Source organism: Hylobates moloch, unplaced genomic scaffold (assembly GCF_009828535.3).
Source record: "Hylobates moloch isolate HMO894 unplaced genomic scaffold, HMol_V3 SCAFFOLD_12, whole genome shotgun sequence".
NCBI lineage: Eukaryota > Metazoa > Chordata > Mammalia > Primates > Hylobatidae > Hylobates > Hylobates moloch.
In genome coordinates, this window is record NW_026652287.1 from 23,414,750 (window position 1) to 23,438,119 (window position 23,370).

General features: G+C 52.8%; 1 protein-coding gene across 6 annotated transcripts; it reads right to left on the bottom strand.

The window, feature by feature from the left end:
- Window positions 1-521: 521 nt before the first annotated feature.
- On the bottom strand, window positions 522-23,163 carry MVK (mevalonate kinase). 6 transcript variants are annotated; one of them, XM_058425268.1, is made up of 12 exons: window positions 23,087-23,160; window positions 22,061-22,152; window positions 20,823-20,970; window positions 17,037-17,181; window positions 15,427-15,582; window positions 12,524-12,627; window positions 11,845-11,890; window positions 11,479-11,553; window positions 7,796-7,886; window positions 7,300-7,416; window positions 3,455-3,608; window positions 1,324-2,213 (listed from the first exon to the last, which is right to left on the bottom strand). In XM_058425268.1, exons 2-12 carry the CDS (start codon window positions 22,136-22,138, stop codon window positions 2,062-2,064), a joined length of 1,266 nt encoding a protein of 421 aa, XP_058281251.1. In that variant the 5' UTR covers window positions 22,139-22,152; window positions 23,087-23,160; the 3' UTR covers window positions 1,324-2,061. The 6 variants fall into 6 exon arrangements, with proteins under 6 accessions (XP_032024633.1, XP_058281249.1, XP_058281251.1 ...); XM_032168742.2 differs by lacking the exon at window positions 11,479-11,553 and having other exon boundaries at window positions 522-2,213; window positions 23,087-23,163; XM_032168741.2 differs by lacking the exon at window positions 11,479-11,553 and having other exon boundaries at window positions 1,326-2,213; window positions 20,799-20,970.
- Between the last annotated feature and the right edge of the window lie 207 nt (window positions 23,164-23,370).

The window sequence follows — 23,370 nt, forward strand, 5'->3', positions numbered from 1 at the left end:
GAGAGGGCCTCAAGGAGCAGACAGGCTCTGGGGGGTCTCAGCCTCTGTCCCCTGCACCCATCTCACTGCTGCCGCGGACATCTATGGAAGCCTGGGGAGGCTCCCAGGTCCACCTCCTAAAGGCTGGAGGCTGTCAGCCAGCGCCATCACTGAGGGCATAGCAGCCTCTGGCCTGGTTGTTCATTCAAATCGCGTGGGGAGGAAAACATGCAGGCCCGAGCCCCACCCCGGTCAAGTACATGCGAATCCAGAAAAACGAGCCTGGGTACAGAAGGCTAAAAAATCGCAGTGAGCCTGCACACAGAGCCGCACCCAGCAGACACAGGAAGGGGCTAAGAGCAGGCTCTGGAGTCAATTTGAATCCGGCCTCAGATGCTGATGAGCTGTGTGGCCTTGTACCAGTTACTTGATCTCTCTGAACTTAGGTTTCCTGGTCTGTAACGCGGGGATGAGACTAGCAACGACACTGAGGTCGGGGCAGAGATGAGAAGGGGTGATGCATAAACACGCCTAGCCCACAGTGAGCATTCAGTATTAATATTACTGCTTTATGCGTTGTGTTTTGAAGGGAAGGGGCAGGGAACAGCCATCAGTGATCTGGGGCCATTTCTACAAGTTAAGCTGGGGTAGGCGTCCTCCCTTCACTCTCACGTTCCCAGCAGTGACCCCAGGCCGGGCCCAAGGCTGGCGTGGGGGTGGAGCTCGGCTCCTGCTCCTCTCACCCTCCCCATGAAGACAACAGCAGGGAAAGCCGCCAGCTGCCCCCTAGTGGCCAAGGGCAGACGCACACTGAATCGCTTTCACCTCATCCTGAAATCCCTGCGCCAGCCCCCACCTTTCCACTCGGCCTCTTTGCAGGTCCGTGGGTCCCAGAGGTTCTGGCTGGCAAGGCGCCAACTACAAGGGTTTCCTGATGGCTACTGGCATTTCGGAAAGCACCAAGCTGACTGCAATATAAAGTTCAAATAGGGCCAGTGGGGGGTGGGGGTGGGGAGTGCCAGGCACCCGGGCTAGAACGTTTGAGTCTGTTTTCTCTATCCAGCCAGTTCATTTCAGAAAGGAAGGCGCGCCCCAGGAGCGATGGCAGGTTCTGCTTTCCTGTCTTACACAGGTCTGTGCTCTCGTGGGTGCTTGTGATTCTGGAGCTAGGAAGCTCAACTTCTCCCTCCGCAGCAGCAGCCTGGAGTTGTGCTGATGGACTGAGAGCCGTGTCCCAGACCCTCTCCAGCAAGGGCCATCTGGAAAAGCCACCTCATCCCCAAGACACACAACAAAGTGACCCCAAACCCTTATTTCCCCCCATTGCTGAAGAGCTCCACGGAGGAAACAGCTGGAGAGGGGACAGGGACAGAGGAAGGTGCTGGTGGCCTGGAGTCTCTACTGTTGACACAAAATCTTTTTATTCCCATCTTTTCCACAAACCTCTCAGGTACAGATTGGAAGAAACTGCACATGGACCCGGCCTTATTTAACCAGGCCCACTGCCTCCGGGACAGCCCCTGGGGGAGCCCCATCCGCTAGGTAGAAGGGAAAGCCACACCAAGTGCTGAGTGAGCCACCCAGACAGCAGGTGCTCTGGGAGGGAGGGAGGACAAGGGGTAGGGGAAGGCTTCCTGGAGGAGGAGGGAGAGGCCTGGCCCTGAGAGACAGGGGGAGGTCCCTGAAGAGGGAGAGAGAAGGCACACTTCTCCGGGAACCAGGCCCTAGCATCTGAGCATCGGACCCAGGCGGCCAGGGAGAACACAGGCCAAGGCGGGGGCCCGAAGCAGATGGGGCTGTGGGAGCTTTGGGGAAGCAGCCCTTCTCGTCTCAGGTCTGGAGTCTCAGAGGACCCTCCTGGGCCTCCTGCTCGGCTGGCTCCAGAGGATGCAGAGCGCAGACCATGCCTCCCCAGGTCCCACCGCTGGGACTGCAGAGCTCGGCCGGCATCGCCAAGTGGCTGAGGCCTCTCCAGCAGTGTCAGGAGCTAGGTGCCCGCTGGCCAGCACAGAGTCGAACTGCAGCCCCCTGAATAATCCAGAAAGGGGCATCTGGGTGGGGCTGCAGTGTCGTGGGCTCCTCTCAGAGGCCACCCAGGGCTTGCTGGACTCGGCTGTCCAGGGAGGTGGCTGAGTGGATGGAGACGCCAGGGGCACCGATGCTGGTTTCCAAGCAGTCAAAGCCACAGCTGGTCAGGGCCTGCTTCGTGGCCTCCACTTCTGGCTGCTCCAGCCCTGCGGGGAGGGAAGGCAGGTCGCCCTTGACAACTCTCTGCTCCACAGGAGAAGCTCATCATATTCAAGGCAAAAGCCCGGGCCTTCCTGCTGTGCCTTCCTGGCTGTGACCCACCTGAGCCAACAGGCCTAGGGTTACCTGCAGCCCCTCCGTGCACTGGAATGCCCAGCGTTGCACCCCCAGGGGTTTAAGGAGCAAGAGTTAAAAACATGGGCTCTCAAGTCACAGGACTCGGCCTTGCCTTGTACTGGCCGTGTGGCCTCAGACAAGTGACTTCTCCTCTCAGTCTCAGTCTCCTCATCTGGGAATGGGGCTAATGATGCCTCCCCGTGCAGACCTCAGGGAGGCTTAAAGGAAATAATGCAGGTAAAGTGCCTGGCACAACACCTGGCACAGCGGGCACACTCCAGAAATATCAAGTCCCACCATCGTCACGGGCTCTGAACTAGGAACCAACAGTTGGGGTCGGCTGGAGTGAGGATGTGGCCACCTCCTGAGGCCTGGGAGCCATCACGGAGGGTGAGGGGATGCCTGGAGCTTTAAGGGGGCTTAGTGGAAAGCAGAGGGGAAAGGAAGGATGAAGAACAGAGAGGAGGAGATAAAGACGGAAAGAAAAAGAAGGAAGGAAGGAGGGGACAAGGAGCACAGAGGGAAATGGAGGCAGGTGGGAATGGTTAGTGCCTACTGTAGGCCAGGAGGGAGCCTGAGGGAGTTAGGTGTCAGGTGGTTAAACACTAGCGGAAGCCCCTTGCCAGGCCCCCAGGCACCAGCGCAGGGGGCTTCCTAGGCCAAGCCCATTACTCAGTCTTGCTCTTTCCCCAGACCAACGGGAAGGAAACCCTTTCGTTCTGTAGCAAGATCAACCCCATCCTGACCACGTCAAGGGGTACAAGTGCGGCAAAGTGAGGCAGACGTGGAGAGTGACAATGCCCTGGTTACTTCCCAAGCTTGTGGGGACAGCCCCGATGACAGGAGCCCCAGCCACAGCCCAGCCTTGCACCAGGCTCTCTAGGTGCACTTTCCTGCTTGCATCTGGGCAATGATCTTGCAAGCTAGATACTCTCACCCTTATTTTACCAATGAGGAAGCAAAGACCCAGAGAGGTTAATTAACTTGCCCAAGGCCACAGAGCAGAGCTGAGACCTGTTTCCAGGTCTCTTTTTCCTTTCAAGGGAATTCTCCAGGTGGACCCCTCTTAGGAGCCCAGGCTGGCAGCCTGGCCCACCTACCCCCGGGATACCTGGCTTGAGGAGTGTGATGCCACAGCCGCCACCGCCTGCGCCAGTCAGCTTGCTGTGAAGTCCGTGGGCCCTGGTCACCTGGCAGAGCTGGTCCAGAGAGGCGTGGCCCACGCCGAGGGCATTCAGATGGTGCTGGTTCATGTCAATGAGCTCCTAGGGGAGAAGGTTCCATCTGTTCCCACTTGGCCTGCCTGAGGCCAAGGTCCTATGCCCACCCCTGAGCCTGCCTTGTCCATCTGACAGTTGTTGGCAGGAGACAGCCAACGGCTTTGCCTACCTGGCACCCTGGCCCTCTCCACTTGTAAAAGAATCCTTCTGCTCTGCAGCGTTTCTCATAGAGCTTGGGTAGAGCTGAGCATACCTTCACCATAGCAGTGAGCACATATCCTAGGGCTGGTCACAGAAGCCTCTGGCACTGGTGACTGATCAGGGATGGGCATGTGGCCCAAGCTGGGTCAATCACGGCCCTCCCAGGGTTTCCTCTGCCCCTTCCCACTAGAGGTGCTAAAATAATTAACTTCAGACACAAGTCGCCAAGATGACCTATCTTGCCACATGGTCAGATATTACGTGGCAGATGGACAGATTCCCGACACATTGTTTCAGCCCCTGGATCGAGCTATACCTGAAGCCATTTACCTCTGGTCTTCTCAGTTGAGAGCCAATACATTCCCTTTCTACAAAAGTCTGGTTGAAATGGATTTCTGCCATTTGCAAGAGAAAAAGTTTCAAATAATATGCCTCCCTACAGCTGCCTTGGGGACTGGTTTCAGAATAAGAACTAGGTATAACTCCAGCAAGGCCATAAGCAGGGAAACAGCTGTTTGTCTAGGTTTCTTCAGTTATTAGGCAGGATAAACTTCCTGCTCTTTAAGGATCCAACAAGATGCACGTGGATGAAAAAATAAAACTCACAGCTTCCACTGCCCAGGCACCCAGTAGTTAGATTTCATTTACCAAACACCTACAACGTGCTGGGGCTCTAAGGATGCGCGCCCAGCCACGGTCCCAGCCATCAGGAAGTAAAAACCACGGGATTTGGAGTCAAGTAGGCCTGTGTTGCAGTCTCGGCTCTGCACCTTTTTAGTCGTGTGTCCTTGGGCAAGGTCTTCTGCACTGGGTCTGTCTCCTGCTTGTAAACCGGGGTCATAAGAGTATCTGCCTCAGCAGGGTGCGGTGGCTCACGCCTTTAATCCCAGCACTTTGGGAGGTCGAGGCGGGTGGATCACTTGAGGTCAGGAGTTTGAGACCAGCCTGGCCAACATGGCGAAACCCCGTCTCTATACAAAAATCAGCCATGTATGTTGGCGCACGCCTGTAATCCCAGCTACTCAGGAGGCTGCAGCACGAGGATCATTTGAACCTGGGAGGTGGAGGATGCAATGAGCCAAGATTGTGCCACTGCACTCCAGCCTGGATGACAGAGCAAGATGACTCTGTCTCAAAAAAAAAATAATAATAATAATCTGCTTCTTTGCCCTGAGATGAAACAAGCTGAGTTTTCTGTTCAATGCCTGGCATGAGATATGTGCCTTTAGTATTTTTATGGGTACGTTACCATCATCCCCACTTTACAAAAGGGGAAACGGAGGCTCAGAGAAGAAGTGACTTGCCCACGATCACTGAGCTAGTAGGTACCAAGCTGGCACTGGAAGGTGGGTCTGCCTGACATAAAGCTCCTGTCTACCCTGCCTCTGAGAGCACCCCTGGCATTCCTCACTTCTGTGTGAAGCTCTGTTCCGGGGCACCTGGATTGCCTGTATACCAGGAGTTGCCATCACTGAGGCGTCTCTGCGGAGGCTCACCTGGCTCTCCCGCATGGGGACGGCCGGTCCGGCAGGGTTGGGGTGGCCCTCCCCGACAGCCTGCCTCATACCTCGCTCTGCGCCAAGCTCACCATTTTTGACAAATGAGCAGACAGGCATGATGGCCTGGTGGCAGCTCCGGGTGCCTCTCACAAGCCTGATGGGCTGGATGTGAGAGAAGACTTTTGGGGGCTGCTCTCTGCGCCTAAGCACCAGGTGTCACGTTGCCGAGGCAGGTTCCAGACACCTGTCACATTCTGATCCAAAATCTGTCAAGGATCAGATGACAGGTTGTGACACAGGAGAACAGTTCGCTGGTTTGAGTGCAAAGCTGTCCAGGAGCCGAGTTGCACATTTCAGCGGCTGCCACAGCCAAAAATACACACAATGTAGAATCAACGTGCTGTTCTGTGGCATTCTCCAGGGGCTCGACAGGGTGTATTTTAGGCAGTATTCTATCATTATTAATTTCCTACTCGGGAGGACTGTGTTCCCTCCTTTCTACGTGGAAGGAATCGAGAGCTAGGAAGACAAAGACTGAGGGAATGAGGGCAGAAACACAGGAATTCAATGGAGGCTCTGCCCTGGCACACAGTAGGTGCTCATGACAGATCTGTTGAATAATGGGGCAGATCAGTCCATCGGCTGGACCCCTGGCTTGGCCACTCACTAGCTGGATAACCTTGGGGGAAGTCCCTCTTCAGGCCTCAGTTTTTACATCTGTAAAATAGGGATAAGACACCTACTTTACAGGGAGGTGGGTGTGAAGATCAAGTGAAAAGAATCATTTGTAAAAGGCTTGCTTTAGTGGCAGCTCCCACTCAGCACAGGGGCTACAGACTTGAATGCCCACAGGGGGACCGGGAGGCACCAGGCAATGACTACAGAGTGCAGGGCGGGGGGAGGGACTGTGGTGACATGCAGACCGCACACCCCTCGAAGGGGTCTTCTCCTGTACCTTCACTGATGGCTGCTGCACAGCCACGGCAGCTAGGGGCCACCCGATCCTCTCATTCTGCAAGGGCAGCCAGATGGCTAACAGCCCATATTCACCAGGCTAGGTGGACTGTGTCCAGGGGGAGCCTGGGCTCTTTGGTTCCCTAAGCTCATGGCACACCAGACATTGTGCTTGCATGTCACCCATGAGACTCCAAGCATTCTTTTTTTTGTGAGACAAGGTCTCACTCTGTTGCCCAGGCTACAAACTTGACCTCCTAGGCTCAAGTGATCCTGCTGCCTCAGCCTCTCGAGTGGCTGGGACTAATGGCACGTACCACCACGTCTGGCTAACTTTTGTTATTTTTTGTAGAGACAGAGTTTCACCACATTGCCCAGCCTGGTCTTGAACTCCTGGGCTCAAGCAATCCACCTGCCTTGGCCTCCCAAAGTGCTAATACTACAGGTGAACAACTGCACCCGTCTAATCTGAGCATTCTTAAGACACTCTAGCGAGGCCACACGTCCAGCAGAAGTGGAGCTGGGATTCACACACAGGCCTGATCACACCCAAAGTACGAGGTCACAACCTCTACACTAGAATTATGCAAATGGCAGTGGATGGGGTTACGATGATGAAAAAACAATGTTAGGATCTGTCTGACCCAAAGCAGGCAGTTGACAAGTAGTCGTTGAATGCACCCATGAACTTAGCAATAGCAGGAGAGGGACTAAGAAGTCACCCCTGCACCGACAGAGCACTCTGCATCAGCCAGATCCCCATCTACCTACGTGGGCTGGAGCTCCTTAGAAGTGACCCCAAACCTGTTCCATTGCACTTAGCACGAGCCAGGCCCTGGCCTCCCCTGCACTCTCCCAATTACTCAGAATCACCCGGGAAGAGGCCTGAAAATAAGATACGCTTATATGGCATACACAGACCTGGGCCCAGGCCAGGGGCTTCTGAGACAATAGGCCAGAGGCAGGTCCTGGCCTCTATGTGCTGGCTTCCGGGGGATTCTGAGCACAGCCAAATTGCAGAGCCACTGCCTTGGACAGTGGTGTGGACTCAGTAACCCCGGTTCCTGCAGACAGGCTCTTACTTCCAGCACGAGGTACTGCTCCGGGGCTGGGGCTTCCCCCATCTCTCCCAGCACGCGCTCACACTCCAGGGAGATGGCATCCATTGAGGTCAGGAGGGGAGCCACGATCTCTGGGAACTGGAGAAAAAAAGAAGGAATGGCTGGTGAGGCCTGGGGGCAGGCAGATGCAGGACAGCTGCCCCAGCAGTGGGGTGGAGGGAGGAGGTGTTCACACAGCCCGTGCCCATCCTCTGGGGAAACCGCCTCTCTTCTGAGCCTGTTTTTTTGCCTTCCCAGCTGCAAAGTCAGTGTGTCTAACGAGCCCAACCACTATCATTTTCCTGGCCAGGCTACGGGCACGGACGGTACCTTCTTTTCTGCCAAAAGCACCTCCCTAAGGGCCTCCAACACCCACCACACTCCCTATAACCCATCAGCCAGAGGGAGACCTCGAAAATCCAGATGTAATTGTGTCCTGGCCTTCCTGAAACCTGCCCAAGAAAGGAACAAGAGTCACCTTGAGCAGCCTGTTTCTGACGCCAGCCACGAGGGCCCTGGTATTGCGAGGGACTTTGGTGTTGGTCAGCAGGATCTGGAGAGCTGGCGGCCTGCAGGGTGAAGAGGAGGCAGGTCCACACTGAACTCAAGATGGAGGAGCTGGGTCAGGACTGGGAGCAGTCCAGGAAGCTGCCCCACCCTGATACGGAGGAAGAAGGGAGGCACAAGAGGTGACACTGGATTGGGGGAGCATGGGGCTCCTGCTGATGGCCACAGCTGCACCTCCATCCCAGGCCCCGGTTGGGTGGCCATTCTCCCTTGGCTTTTCACTCATTTATTCATTCAACTTCAACTGGGACCTACAACATGCTAGGCACAGCTTGGCCTTGGGGCTGGGGCCAGAGAGGGGATAGGGGAGAAGGTCTGAGAAGGTTTTCCTGGCATGACGTGGACACTGAGAACTGAGGAAGGGTAAGAAGCCACCAAGCAAAGCTAGAAGGGTGAGGATTTCTGGCAGTCGGAGCAGCCTGTGTGAGCCTGGAGGTGGCGGAACCCAGCACAGTCATCCAGTGAGAAATTCAAAGTGGCTATGGCAGAGTACAAGGGGGGGGCGAAGGTTCACTTGTGTGGGTCACCCCCACGAAGCTGGAGTTTTAGAAAGACCAAGCCAACAGGCCCTGAGATGGATCACACAGACGGAAGATGCCCAGACTAGCTGGTGCGGGCAGCGCCACGCACGGGCTCGGTAAATGCGGGGAGGGCAGGGTTGCAGAGAAGGATGGTCCCCAGCACGCTGAGCCCACTCTTGCCCTACCTTGATGGTGCCCAGACGAGCAGCCCTGGTCTAAAACCAGATGTGGTTAGAGTCAGTCATCCCCTTGGCTGCCCCCTGGCACACAGACGTGTCCCAGGCAGCCACGCTGAGCTGACTCTCTAGCATGACCCCGCGGTCCTCACCTGCCCCGGAGGAGCTGCATAAATCCCTCCTAAAGCCACAATCCCAACTGTCCTTGTAGTGGGCCATCTTCGCGGGCTCAAGCTGACATTTCTTGCCATCCAACCTGCCTTTCAGAGGGTGACAGGCCGGGATGGAGGGTGGGGGATTTGGATGAGCTCTGGCCCGAGACAGCTGGAGACAGGCAGAGCCCTTGATACCTTTATTCGCTCTCTTCACAGTTCAAGATTGTAAAATCCAATAGGGCTGGAAAGGGCTGCCAGAAACCTGCTTTATCTCACTGCCCATAAGCCCATGAAATTAATATCGATTCTCAGCCTTGGAAGCTGGCTTTTTTTTTTTTTTAAACTTTACAAAAGATGAACATTCTATTTGGTTTTTCTCTTCCCTTCTAAGACAAGCCATTCCTCAAAAGGGCAGCGTTCTGGGAGGCCGCATCTTGATCCACTTCACAAACAATGCATTTTTTCTTTACAGAGAGGCACCACGCATGGTTGGTGGGGAGAAGCTCCTTAAGCCATCCATGGGATTAACGTGGAGTCCGGCCCCCAGCTTCTCTGCGAAGCCGCCATCTGCTCCTGTGGCACCCCACAGCAGGCAGCAAAGGTTGGTTTGCTCCATGCTCCCATCCAGCCAGGTGGGAGGAGTTTTGGTGTTGTATCTTCATCTTTCTTAGATAAGTCCTCTGCCGACAGGCCTGTCACCAGCCTCACCAGATCCAGGGCTCATACCCATCCAGCGGCCACCACACAGGGGGTAAGCCTGGTAAGCGCTCCTGTGATCCAGGCTTGGCCACTGCCCCAGCCTCTTCTTCTCTCCTCCCTCCCCAGGCTGCTCACTCCACTCAGCCACCCTGACCTCCCAGCTACTGTGTGACACGCCAGGCAGTGTGCTCGTCTCAGGACCTTTGCACCGTGCTTCCTCTGCCAGGGACCAGCCCTGCCCCATAGCGGCGTGACTCATTCAGGTTTCTGCTCAATGTTCCTTCATCAGCAGCCCCCGACCCCCCATCCAATCGGCCCCCTCCTTCCCTTTGTAGCCTCTGACCCTGCCTTGTTTCCTAAAGGTGCTTAAGATTGCCTGATACGCTCTCACAGACAACTGATTTTTTTCTCCTCTCCCAACAAAGTATGAGTTTCACGGAGGCGGGGCTTTGTTTTGTTCCCTGCAGAGGCCCCAGTGCTCAGCACACAGTAGGTGCTTAATGATACTTGTGGAAAGGATGAATGAACTCGGCCAGCAAACAGGTAAGCACTTTAAAGCCACTGCTTCTGATTGTGTGTTCAAGATCCCCTTAAGTAAACGAGGAGCTGGAGGTCTGGGAGAAGTGACTCACCCGAGGGCACCAGCTGGCAGGTGGGAGAGCTGGACTCAAACCTAGGCCTGCGGACCCAGTGCCTCCACCCAGCACACCAGCAACGCCTGGCCATTCCCCTGGCCGTTCGCCTGCCCGCCCCCCTTGGAAAGCCTCCTCATTCACCTCCTGATGCCCCCAGTAGACTGTACTCTCAGTGCCTAGCCCAGATCTTCATCAGTTTTCTAGCTCCAGGGCCTAGTCCAGTGCTTAGGCCACGAGTGGCTCTCAGGAGACATTGAAGGAATGAAATGCCACCACTTCCATGAATGATTCCCCAGGCTCGCAGCCAGATCTATGACACCTGTCACTGTCACCCACAGCAGCTTCACAACCCTTCAGGTGTCCTCTCTCTGACGATTACAGTGACCGCCTTCCCCATCAGACCGTGGGCTCCTGAAGACAGGCTGGGGCCCAGGCATTTGAGACTCTTCCACATGATCTAGCTCTGGTTCCACATGGATCCAGGGCAGTGGCAGACCAGCTTCCACCTGGGCGCCCGAGGCTCTCCTGGCAACGACTGCTGGAGCAACCCAAGGAAGCTGTTCCACACTCCTACTGGCTTCTGCGGAGTGCAGAGGTCGGTGGCAAGAGTGATTCTGCCTTCCAGGGGACACAGCAATGTCTGGAGATGTTTTTGATTGCCACGCTGAGGGTGCTACTGGCATCTAGTGGGTTGGGGCTGGGGATGGCTACAATGCACAGGGCAGCCCCATCACAAAGAATAACCCAGCCCCAAATCTCAATAGTGCCAACGCTGACAACCCTGATGTACAGCCTTGGAAAGGGAGGCGTGGCTGAGCTGGGACAGAAAGATCCTAGAGAACTAGCCGGGGGCCCAGGTGTGGCGCTGTGGCAGGCTAGGTTATTGAGCCACTAATGGAGTGGCCCAGCTGGCGGGGGCTGTAGGCCAGGACCTGCCACTCATCCATGAAGACCGCCCTGAGTAAAGAAGAGAGAGCCCCAGGACCCTTACTGATGCGAAAAGGCCCATGGAGGTGGCAAAGTGCCCTGGGACAAACACCACCCCACAACTTGATCAAGGGCTTAGGGAACAGCCAAAAAGGCACCTGGCTCCCCTCTGCCATGTGTTTCATTCCAGGCACCCGACAATTCCGCCGTGGGTGCAAACAGAACAGAGGATGCTGAAATCGCACGTGCACGTTTGTGATTCCAATGATTCCAGTGGGAGGGACACAGAAACATAAAACAGGCTGAGAGTCTCCAAATGTCACTTCTGCTCCAAGCCCCTCCCAAGCCTCCCTCCGGCTTCCATCCTGCCTCTGCCCTGTGTGCCTCCATCATGGTAACTCTCACATTGTCCGGTGGCGGCTTTTGTGTGTGTGTCTGGTCCCACCCCTCCAAGCAGACTGAGAGCCCTTGGAAACTGTACCCAAGCTTCATCTCTCCATTCCTACGCCCCAGTGAAGCATCATCGGGAACACAGGAAGTAATGGATTCTTGTTTACTAAGCAAATACAGGAATGAATGAATGAGCAGCTAAGGGTCTACGGGCACAGCCATGCATGACTTTCCCTTTCTGATCTCTCTGCAATTTAAGAGCTGAAGGGGAGAAGGAAAGACCCGGTCTTCCCCACCACCCCTGCTTCCTTGCAGCTAGTGGACTGTGAGGGCCACACTGGGGGATGAAGAGCCAGGGACACCTGCCTCCTGTGGTACTTCCCAAAGGTGCAGAGCTCTGCCCCTTGCACACATCGATGCAGCCATGGCTGAATGTGCTGCTCCACCCCCAGGTTACCTCTTTAAGGATGAAATCTTCCCTTGATGGTATCGGAGGGCTCCTCCTAAAGAGAAAAACCAGCGGGTCAGAGCTGTGGGAAAAGCTAACACATCTGTGCACTTGGGAGAGAGGCTGAACCTTGGGTTGGGTTCATTTTGCCCCATTCAGGAAAGAGGCTAAGTAATGAGTCAGCCCAGCTTCAGTTACAAAAGGTGCAGGAGGGCAAAAGGTCCCCGAAGCCCCACCAGGAAGCTTTCGCCAGGCCTTGGATTCTTGGGTCCCCCTCCCTCCAGACTGTCCAGCTTCCCCCGGCAGGCCACATGGTGAAGGTGAGGCCCGGGACACAGCACCTGGGCCCTGTAAGCAAGAGTCCTTGCCAGAGGGGAGGCCACCTGGGTGGTGTGGTGTGCAAACTCCACGGCAACGGCTCTGCATCCTGAACCTACAGCTCCCTTGGGGAGCTCGTGGAAGCTGCAGCTTCCCAGGCCCCAGTCCCACCCCCAGAGATTCTGATTCAGGGGGTGTGAGGCAGGGCCCCAAGACTTCTCCCCATTCCCCCCAAAATAGGAAAATGCTATTTTTTCCAGAATCCGTTGATTTGATTCCTCCCAAACCAGCACAGACTCTTGGGCACCTAACCATTGTAATAAGAATTTTTAAAATAACAAAAATAAAATAAACCCGAGGCCACACCTACCCCAGGTGCTGACAGCATTGTCCACTCCGGAGGGGTTCCCGTGAATCATTCTCTCCCCTTGGAAGGCCCACTTGTTAATTAGCTCCAAATCCTCCTTGGTCCACCTGAAGACACAGATGTTCATCTTTACTGTGGCAGTGAGGAGTGGGGCTGGGGAGGGGTCGCCTGGGGCTGTGCTGGGGAGGCCAAGGGGCATAGGAGCTTGGGCCCTTGAGCTCAGAAAGAACAAGTCCACTCTGAACCTCTCCAGCTACGGAGTGTGCCAAGTGTGCGCCCTTCCCTCTGAAGCCCACCTGGTGCAGTCAAAACAGCCTGGGCTTTGGACTCCCGTGGTCCTACTTTGCCTCTTTTTTTTTTCTTTTTTTTTTTGAGACAGAGTCTCACTCTGTTGCCCAGGCTGGAGTGCAGTGGCGCAATCTCAGCTCACTGTCTCCTGGGTTCAAGTGATTCTCCTGCCTCAGCCTCCTGAGTAGCTGGGATTACAGGCACCTGCCACCACGCCTGGCTAATGTTTGTATTTTTAGTAGAGACGGGTTTTTGCTCTGTTGGCCAGGCTGGTCTCGAACTCCTGACCTGAAGCAATCTGCCCACCTCAGCCTCCCAAAGTGCTGGGATTACAGGTGTGAGCCACCATGCCCAGCCAGTGAGCCCTTTTTGGAGCCCATCCTACCACTGACTCACTGGGCATCTGTGAGCAACTGCTTCATCTCAAACCCTCAGTTTTCTCATCCATAAAACAGGGATAATAGTGTCTATCTCACTGAGGATATTGAGATGGAAAAAACACACAAGTGCTTTGTGTAATGCCCAGGAGATAGGATGTGCTCCCCTCAAAATAGGCTGTCTGGGGTCACAGTGCCTGGGGGCCTGGTTCAATCACTTACTTGCTGTGGAGCCCTGAGCAAGTCAATTACCTGCTTTAAGCCTCTTTCTTCATCTGCCAAATAAGGATTTTTACGGACTTGGCAACTCACATGGTAGCTGTGAGACTATGATTAATAATGAGTTAACATCAGTTAACATACTATTGATTAGCATGTGCCAAACATTGTGCTAAATGCTTTCTCAAATGGACCATTGAGAAATGGTCCATAATCCTCCCAATTGTGCCCTACAGGGAAGGTACAATAATTATCCTGTTTCTTATAGAAATGGAAACTGAGGCTTGGATGGGTCAAACAGCATCCTGGAGATCACAGTGCTACTCACTGGTGGGTCAGGACCACATCTGCTGAGTTGGAGCCCAAGCTCTTAGCTACTAACTTAATGGTGCCAACAAGATACACTCACTTATTCATTCACCATTTATTGAGCAACTGCTATGTGCCTGTGACTAAGCTCCTAGTAGGAAGCAAAACAGACAAGGTCCCTGACTTCTTGGAGCTTAGAGTCTAATGGAGAAAGTGAAGGTCAGTATTCAAATACAAACAAATCCATGACACTGCGATATGTGACTTCAAAGCAGGTGTTTCTGTAAGAGCACTATGGGCTGAATTGCTGGGCGCTGGTGGGGGTTGGTCGTGCTTGAAGGACAAGGGGAGCCAGCTAGGCAAGTGTGTGTGAGGGGTGCATTCCAGACACACCACCTGTGCAGCACTGGAACCACACCAGAGCTGGCTGGCCTTTCCCAGGGACCAAAAGGTGGCAGTGTGCCTGGGAAGAAGTGAGTGATGGAGGTGGGGGAAGGTAACTCAGGCAGCTGACCTGGCCCAGGGCCTGGCCCTCTCAACAAATGTGAGTCTTCTTCCTGCTCTACACAGTTTGTTTTTTAGGGGGCTCAGATTTGAGTCTTCAAAGTAGACTGGGCTCCAGTCCTTTCCGACTCAGAAACACATGATGGGTGGGGTGGGGTGGGGTGGGAGGTCTACTCTCCCTAAGGGTTCTGAGAAGGAATGACTGGCCTTCAGGGGAAGGTGGGAGAAATGGTTAGAAGCAGCATAAGAACACACACACATGCAGGCGCACACACACAGTCACCCTCCACCTTTTGAAAGACAGGGCCAGTCCGCTGGCCCGTGGAGAATCACTTGAACCTGGAGGCAGAGGTTGCAGTGAGCCAAGATCACACCACTGCACTCCAGCCTGGGTGACAGAGCGAGACTCCGTCTCAAAAAACAAACAAACAAACAAAAAAACTAAGCTGAGAAAACAAAACAAAACAAAACAAAACAAAAAACAAGCCCAGGAAGAGGACCCAGCTCTGCATTTGGGGGCCTCATCCACAACTCCTGGTCCTGGGACAAACTGCATAACCTCCGCGCACTGGGTGGTTTCTCAAGGAGCATTCTCCGCATGATAGAAATGGCCTGTGGTCAAGCCTATCTGGACAGGCCTCACTGACTCACGTGGTCAGTAGGAAGGCAGAGAGGTGACACGCCCTCCATGGAGACGGCCCTGTAGGAGGAGAGACGCCCTAGTCTAATGGGCACACCCCCTAATGTGGATTTCTCAGCGCACTGTACTTTCTTTCACAGCCGTGTGGTAAAACTGGACGATCACCCCTAGGGCACTGTCATTACCATACAGAGGAGGACACTGTCCTAGCCTGAGTCCATGCAGAGGTGGGAGGGTTCATCTAACCCGCTGCCCTCTAGATCTGGACTCCAGCTCTTTCTACCATACCATGGGCGCTTGAACCCAACAGAGCCAAGACGGGGGTGAGCAGAGGTGGTGGAGAGCAGGAGAGAAAAGCTCAGACTCTGAGTTCAAATCCCACTCTGCCAGCACTAGCCGTGTGGTCCTGGGCCAGCCATTTGACCTCTCGGGGCTCAGCTTCCTCATCTTAAATATGGCCACTGTGACACCTCTCACCTCACAGGGAGGTGGTGAGGTCTCAGTGAGAGAAGCCACGCCCCCATCCTGCCGTGCGGGAGGGACACTGGCCAGGTAAGGACCATGGTTACCTGTTGGCGCAATCCCCGTCCTTCAGCGGGTTTGGGATCTCCTCGCACACAGTCAGGAGGGCTGCTGCCAGACTCACCGAGTAGGCGGCGCTGGAGCCCAAGCCCGCCCCGGGGGGCAGCTCCGACCACACTACGATATCCAGGCTCGGCAGGGCCCTGAAACACACCAGGGCGCGAAACGTGACTCTCCCGCAGGGCAGTGGGGTGCCAGCACTGAACCAGGGGCCGGGCCCAGGCCTGACTCCAAGCATCTGGTCCAGTTTTCTCAATTGGGGGAGAATTCCCGACCCCAAATGTATCCCTATTGAACATCAGGAACTCATGCTGAATCGGACAACTAGAAAACAGGTACCAGGTTCATTTAAATCCCTGGGTCATCCAACCAGAGCCCTTCCCAGAAGCACCTGGCAAGCCGTCAACCCCTTTCTCCCACCTCCTTCCTGTGCCCACATGCTAGGCTTTTCTGTGGGCCTGCTCTGAGCACAGGCTGGCCCCTCTGCCTGCAATAGCCTTGTACCTCCTTATCCCCCAGAGAAATCCCTACCCATCTTTCAAGGCCTTATCAAATGTCGCTTCCACTGTGATACTTTCCGTAGCTACCCACAAAGACCCTCCTGGCTCCCTTTCTAGGACCCCCTGCCTGCCCTCCCTCCCTCCACCACTGCCTCACCACCGCACACTAGGATTGTGTGTTCACTGGGGCCTCTCCCACCAGATGGTGCTCCCCAACCATGTGTAACACGGGGTCTGCTTTTGATCACCAGAAAGGTCCGAATCGTTACATCTTACATGTATTTCCCCCAAGTGAGAACTGTCAAACTTCGTGTTTGGTAATTTCCATGAAGTGCTTTTCCCATTTCCCAAATATAAAAATTGTAATAATGTGCGTCTTCAAATTCCACATACCCACCCCATCCAGCCTGGAAGATTCTGGAATGCCCCTCACCCACTTAAGGGGACATGCCTCTCTTGTGTTGAAATTCTGCTTCGGACAGCAAGTATCAGGCCGTTTCCGAATGTGTCCTCAGCATAGAGCCTGACTGAACCAGCATCTGCTGCTCAAGGGAAGGGCTGCCCCTTGAGGTTTTCCCTTTGGGTTCTGGACAAAAACAAAAAAACAAAAAAAACAAAAAAAAAACAACAGAGAGGCTGGGGCTGGGTGCAGTCACTCATGCCTCTAATCCCAGCACTTTCAGAGGCCAAGGCAGTTGGATCACATGAGCCCAGGAGTTTGAGACCAGCCTGGACAACACAGTGAGACCCCATCTCTATAAAAATTTAAAAATTAGCCAGGCGTGGTGGTGCGCACCTGTAGTCCCAGCTACTTGGGAGGCTGAGGCAGAAGGATCACTTGAGCCTGGGAGGTCGAGGCTGGAGTCAGCTGAGATCGTACCACTGCGTTCCAGCCTGGGCGACAGAGAGACCCTGTCTCAAAAAACAGGCATGCCATATATACTGTGTCTGGCAGGGTGCCTGGCACATGGTGAGGACAAACAATGGCTGCCGCTCTAGAAGAGAGCATGTGCATTCTCCAGCAGCAATGACAGAAACCCTTCCTTTTTCTCCATGGGAGGCTGAATCTGGACTCCTTCCCCAGACCACGCACACACCTCTGCTTCCGGCAGATGGACAGGTATAAGTAAAGAAAGGCCAGCACAGCCAGGCGCTTGGTGACAGCACAGTCGTCAGGCAAGCCTGCAACCTCCTTTAGCTTCTCCACTTGCTCTGGGGTGGGTGTTGTGACATCACCTTGTTCTGTTCCACAGGCAAACAAGCAAACACAAGTGGGTGAGAGGGACTTTGGTGCTTTATAAACAACAGAATACAGAAAACCGACTAGTCACTGGAATCGGAACATGGATGGACATGAATTTATGGTCTGAACCCCACACTCAAGTCTGTTCATTGGCTTTAGGCAGACTTGGGTTTGAGTCCCAACTGTGCCATTTACTGGCCATGTGACTCAACCTCCCTGAACCTGTTTCCTATCTTGGTAAAACAGGGATAACAACAGTGCCTCTTCATATGGTTGTCATGAAAGTAAAGTTAAATAAGGGGCGTAAACTCTTTAGCACAGCACCTGGCATGTAGTAAGTGCTAATTAACAGTAGTTTTAAGGCTGGGTGCAGGCGCTTATGCCTGTAATCTCAGTACTTTGGGAGGCTGAGGTGGGCAGATCACTTGAGCCTAGGAGTTTGAGACCAGCCTAGGTAACATGGCGAAACCCCAACTCTACAGAAAGTACAAAAACTAGCCAGGCATGGTGGCGCACACCTGTGGTCCTAGCTACTCGGAAAGCTGAGGCAGGAGGATCGCCTGAGCCCAAGAGGTTGAGGAAACCGTGAGCTGTGCTCGCACCACTGCACTCCAGGCTGCATAACAGAGTGAGACTCTGTCTCAAAAAAAAAAAAAAATTGTAGTCTTAAAACAAACACACACAGACACACACAGAGAATGTTGGCTCAATCACACAAGGGCCTAGGTTTCACCTTCCATTGTATAAAACCAAAATCAAAAGAGTATTAAGTTAACCCCCCAAAATATTTCCCTCCTCCAAAAGATAATCGTGAGGAATAGGACAGTGTAAATGCGAGGCGGTACCTGGGCAGAAGGGGAGGGTGAGGCAGGTTGTTCCCAGGGATGTACAGGAACCTGGGCCACTTTCCTCTGAGACACTGAGAAGGCAGAGCCTTTCTGGCCAGCTCACCTTCACAAATCACTCGCTGAGCCTCGGGTCATTCTCAAGGGACTGGGAAATGGAATTGGGTGTGTGTGTGTTAGGAAACTTTGGGCACCGGTTAAGTACTGGGTAAATATATGTTGAATGGATTAATGATATACTCAAATGGCCAAGTCATGACATCATTGAGAACTCAGGTATTTCAGAGCTTTGTAATTGAGATGGAACAGCTGTTAAGAGCCTGGACTTTGGGGCTAGGAGAAACCTGGGTCTGAATCCTTTCAGTGTTACCAACAAGTGTAACCTGAGCCACTTGACCTCTGAACTTTAATTTTCAAATCTGTACAATGGGGATGAATACCACCACCTACTTCCAGGGAATGCTGGCGAATTCTAAGAGTGCTAACATATGTGAACACACTTAGTGCCTGGCACACATAAGTACCCAATAAGTGTTCACTGTAGTAGCAGGGTGCAGTGGTATGTGCCTATATTCCCAGCTACTCGGGAGGCTGAGGCACAAGAACACTTGAGCCCAGGAATTTGAGACCAGCCTGGGCGACATAGTAAGACCCTGCCTCTTAAAAAAAAAAAAAAAAGTTCAATGTTTATTACTATCAGGAGGGAGCAAAAGGACACTGAAAGATGGTAGATCTTTGCAACCTAGAAGATGGTATGTCTCCCAGCGCTCCAAAACTAACAAGCCCTTCCCTGCATAATGCACTCTGTGTCGCACCCCTAGTGCCTGCCTCCAGTGTCGTCAGATCCTCATGGCAGCCCTCAGTCAGGAAACATGTCTCTGCTCCGAGGCCCAGAGGATGAAGTGACCTGCCCCAGGTTCACCGAGGTAGTTGGAGTGGTCTGAGACATGTTCTCCCACACCTGGCTGCTTCCACCCCAAGCTACTGACATACACAAGTTGCAGCTGGTTCTCAGGAGACATTTCTGGTCTGGCTGGGCGGCCCTGTCCACCTTGGAAAGCAAGTTCCATGTGCTCTGGCTGGTTGTTTTCAGATGCACGCTCCAAAGGAGTAGCTTTTAACTGAGGTGTCCCCAGAATCACCCAAGGAACTCCTTTCAAAAACTCCTACCACCACTACCAACTCCCAATAAGAGAGGGGCAGAGCCAGGAGCCCATCCATCTGTATTGGTTAAAACAAAAACAACCACCACCTTCACAAAAAACTCCTGAGTGATTCCAAGATATGAGGAGGTTAAAAAGGGCTGCTCTAAAATGAGGATTTTGGCCGGGCACAGTGGATCTCACCTGAAACCCCAGCACTTTGGGAGCCCAAGGTGGGAAAGTGGAAAACTGCTTGAGGCCAGGAGTTCCAGACCAGACTGGGCAACACAGCGAGACCCCATCTCAACAAGTGAAATGAGAATTTTCAACTCTTCCTCCATCCCCATACGGCGTATGGGAGTGACTGTGGTTTCTCATGGGGAATGGGAAGCAGGTGTCAAGGGTTCAGGTGCAGTCTAAGGAAAAAACCCGAGAAGATTCTCATTTACCCCACTCTGGCTGAGAAACACTGTTCCAAAGAGCAAGACTTCAGCCCAGGGAGCAGACAGTAAACTGACAACAGAGAAAACACACGTCAGCTCTGGGGCAGGTGCAGGGGACTCCACTGATGGAAAAAGCTGGCCTGCTTATGAGTGGATGAAATCTTCACAGTGCTGTCAAAAATCAGCACACACACCTGACACGCAAAGAAAAAATCGGTACTTCTGAATGGTTTATATGGCCTGACCCAATTTTGGTTAAAAAACCAAGATATCTCCCTGTCTCTATCAATCTTTCTATCAATCTACAGAAAATCACCCAGAAGGATTAATGCCTAAATGCTTGGAGTCATTACTGGGGTCAGGGAAAGGAGAAGGGAAATAATAGGTGATTTTTAAAATTACAATGTCCCAGTATTGACTATATTTTCCAATAATAAGCATAGGTAACTTGTACTTATATTAAATTTTTTTTTTTTTTTTTTGAGATGGAGTCTTGCTCTGTCCCCCAGGCTGGAGTGCAATGGCACAATCTCGGCTCACTGCAACCTCTGCCTCCCAGGTTCAAGCGATTCTCCTACCTCAGCCTCCTGAGTAGCTGAGATTACAGGTGTGTGCCACCACACCCAGCTAATTTTTGTATTTTTAGTAGAGACAGGGTTTCGACATGTTGGCCAGGCTGGTCTCAAACTCCTGACCTCAGGTGATCCGCCCGCCTTGGCCTCCCAAAGTGCTGGAATTACAGGCATGAGCCACTGTGCCTGGCCTACTTTTATCAATTTTTAATTATACAGAATGCCAATATATTCTCCTCATTTAAAACATGTGTCACTTTGTCTACTCTCTGGTCCCAGGTCTCTCCCAGGAGAACTAATCACCACTGCCAATCTGATGTCTATGCCCCCGAGACCTTTTCTATCATTTATACACATATTTATACTTAAATACATGTTTGCTGTTTTGCATTTTTTTTACTCAACAACAGGCCTTGATGATCTGTCCACAACAGCCCCCAGAGATCCAATGCATTGTTTTACACTTATAAATTAAAAAAAAAAAAGATAAAATGAGTGAAGCTAATGTTATGAGGTCAGGGTAGAAAACACCCTGGAAATAGCTGGCCCCTGGCTCCCTTGGGGACAGCCCACAATACCTGGCCAGCTGCCCTCTCTGTAGGCTCTTACCACACCTGGTTTCTCCTCCTTGCCCTCACCCAGAAAGCTTGTGTCCAGTGACTGAAGCCTGGCCACATCCCAGGCCCGCTTGATACCAATGTTGGGTAAGCTGAGGTCCACTTTCCCATTGCTGTGGGGTTGAAGCCGGAGGAATGTTCTCAAGTTCAAGGCTACAGCCAGTGCTACCTATAGAATAAAAGACAAAAGCAATAAGCCTGAGGGTGGGTGGCAAAGGGGCCAGGACCCACGTGCTAAGAAGAGAGCAAACATAAGCACAGAGGCCACCCCTAGCCGTGCCCTTGCCAGACACTGCTAATCAACCTTGGCATGCTCTCCCACTAAGCCTGGGCACAGCCACCATCGATCAGCTAAGAATTAACATCCACTTTCCCTCTGCCTGCAAAATTTCAGAGGTTCTCAACACCAAGGAATCATTTCCCAATAATCACCATGTTTTCAATGAGAAATATAAGAACGTAAAGAATAGCAGTGAGAAGCCAGGTGTGGTGGCTCATATCTATAATCCCAGCACTTTGGGAGGCCAAGGCAAGAAGATCACTTGAGCCCAGGAGTTCGAGACCAGCATGGTGTCAGACCACGTCTCTACAGAAAAATAAAAGAAAAAAATTAGTGGGGCATGGTGGTGCACACCTGTGGTCTCAGCTACTTGAGAGGCTGACGTTGGAGGCTGCAGTGAGCCATGATTGCAAGACTGCACTCCAGTGACAGAGCAAGACTCTGTCTCAGGAAAAAAAAAAAAAAATAGCAGAGTTCAGCAGGGGTGGTTTCAGACAGACTTAGGTTCACACTAAGCTCTACCAAAGTATATAGGACTTGGATCAGGTTACCACTTCTCTCCTAAGCCTCAGTTTGCACATTTGTAAAATAGGATAATAAAAGGGTATGCCTTGGGGGTAGTTGTAAGGGTAAAATGAGATAATGGATGTTTCCAACTCCTTTGCTAGATCATCCTTCCAACTTCTAAATGTCTTAGTGCCCCGGAGCTCGAGCCTCTTTCCTTCTGCATCAAAGCTCACTCCTAGGTGAACTCATTCCACTCACAGGGCTTTATATATCATCTTTTTGCTATCATACCGAGCGAGGCCCAAGAATCCCTTCAGTGGGCATAAGAAATCTTTTTCTTGCCTGGCGGGGGAGAAACTGATCTCTCTGATCTGCTCCCAAGCTGTGCCTCAGGGTGTCCTTTTACCTTCTTATGAAATTAGCATCGGGGAGAAGGGGTACCCAATCCTTAAAGGCTCTAACCGCTTTGTACCTTGCCATGTACCACGGCATGTTCTCCATGAAGGATGACTTTCCCCGGAGCAGACACCAGTAGGACTTCTGACAACATGGCTCCTGGGAATCCTAAAAGGGAAAGCCAGTGAGAAGAGCAAAGATCTCTAGGTGTCAGAACCAGCAGAAAGAGATCTTAGAACACCTAGTTCAAGCCCATCATAATAACAAAAAAGGTAACCGTCCAGCACTTGCTATGTGCCAGAAAGGCAATGCAGGATCAACTGGACACATCCAACAGATCTGGGTTCAAATGCCAGCTCCTCCACTCCCCAGTGATGTCATCTTGGTTAACTCACTTAAACGGCTATGAACCTCGGTTTCCCCACACGTTACATGGAGAGAAAACAACCGTACCTACCTCAGTGGATGTTAGGAAGGTTAAATTAACGCAAGGGAAACACTTAGCAGTGTCTGGCACCTACTAATCATTCAATTACTGAGAGCTACTTATTACTGGCTCTGTTCTTCGTTTCAGCTTTTACAACTACTACTATTAAAGGTAGAAATTTACATGAAATCATGGAGCAGAAAGAACTCTTTGCTGGACATTTAGGCTGTTTCCAATGTGTCACAATTTTATAAAGAAGGCTGCAGAAAACACCCAGTACGCCTCGTTGTGCACACTTAAATGAGTATTTCTGCAGGACAGAGTCCTAGAAAGGAGCTTGCAGGGTCTATAGGTGTGTGCAATTTACACTTTTATAAATAACGCAAAATTGCCCTCCGCTTAAGGCTTTACGTAGATTACCTTACGCTAAGATTCAAGTGTATTATGAGCTAAGTACTATCGTGATCCCCATTTCTTAGAAAAACTGAGGCTCAGAGCAGGGAATCCCCTTGCTTGTCAAGCTCAAAATCACGACTGTCGAATTGAGGTCGCCAACCCCTCGGGGCAAGACTCTCAGAGCTGGGGAAACTGAGACACAGAAGCTGGACGCCTGGCTCAGGGTCGTCCTGGGTCTAGGACCTCGCGCCACCCGGCCCCGCGACCCCGGCCTCTCACCTGCCGCCGCCGCCTCCCCGGCCGCCGCCCCTCCGCGCCGGAGCCGGAACAGCTCCCCAACTCCGGCAGCCCAGAGCGCCCGTGCCTCAAGGGGAGGAGGCGCTGCCCTTCAGGCCAGCCAATCAGAGCGCGCGAGCCCGGAGTGCCTTTACCAATAGGCTTGAACATTGGTCAATAGGTGTTGCAGCCAAGCCGACAGGGGTTTTCCCGTCCCGCTTCTTCCGTTAAACCAATGGCAAACAAGTCCCTGGGAGTGTCCCGCCCTGTGGCGAGAACCGCGAACC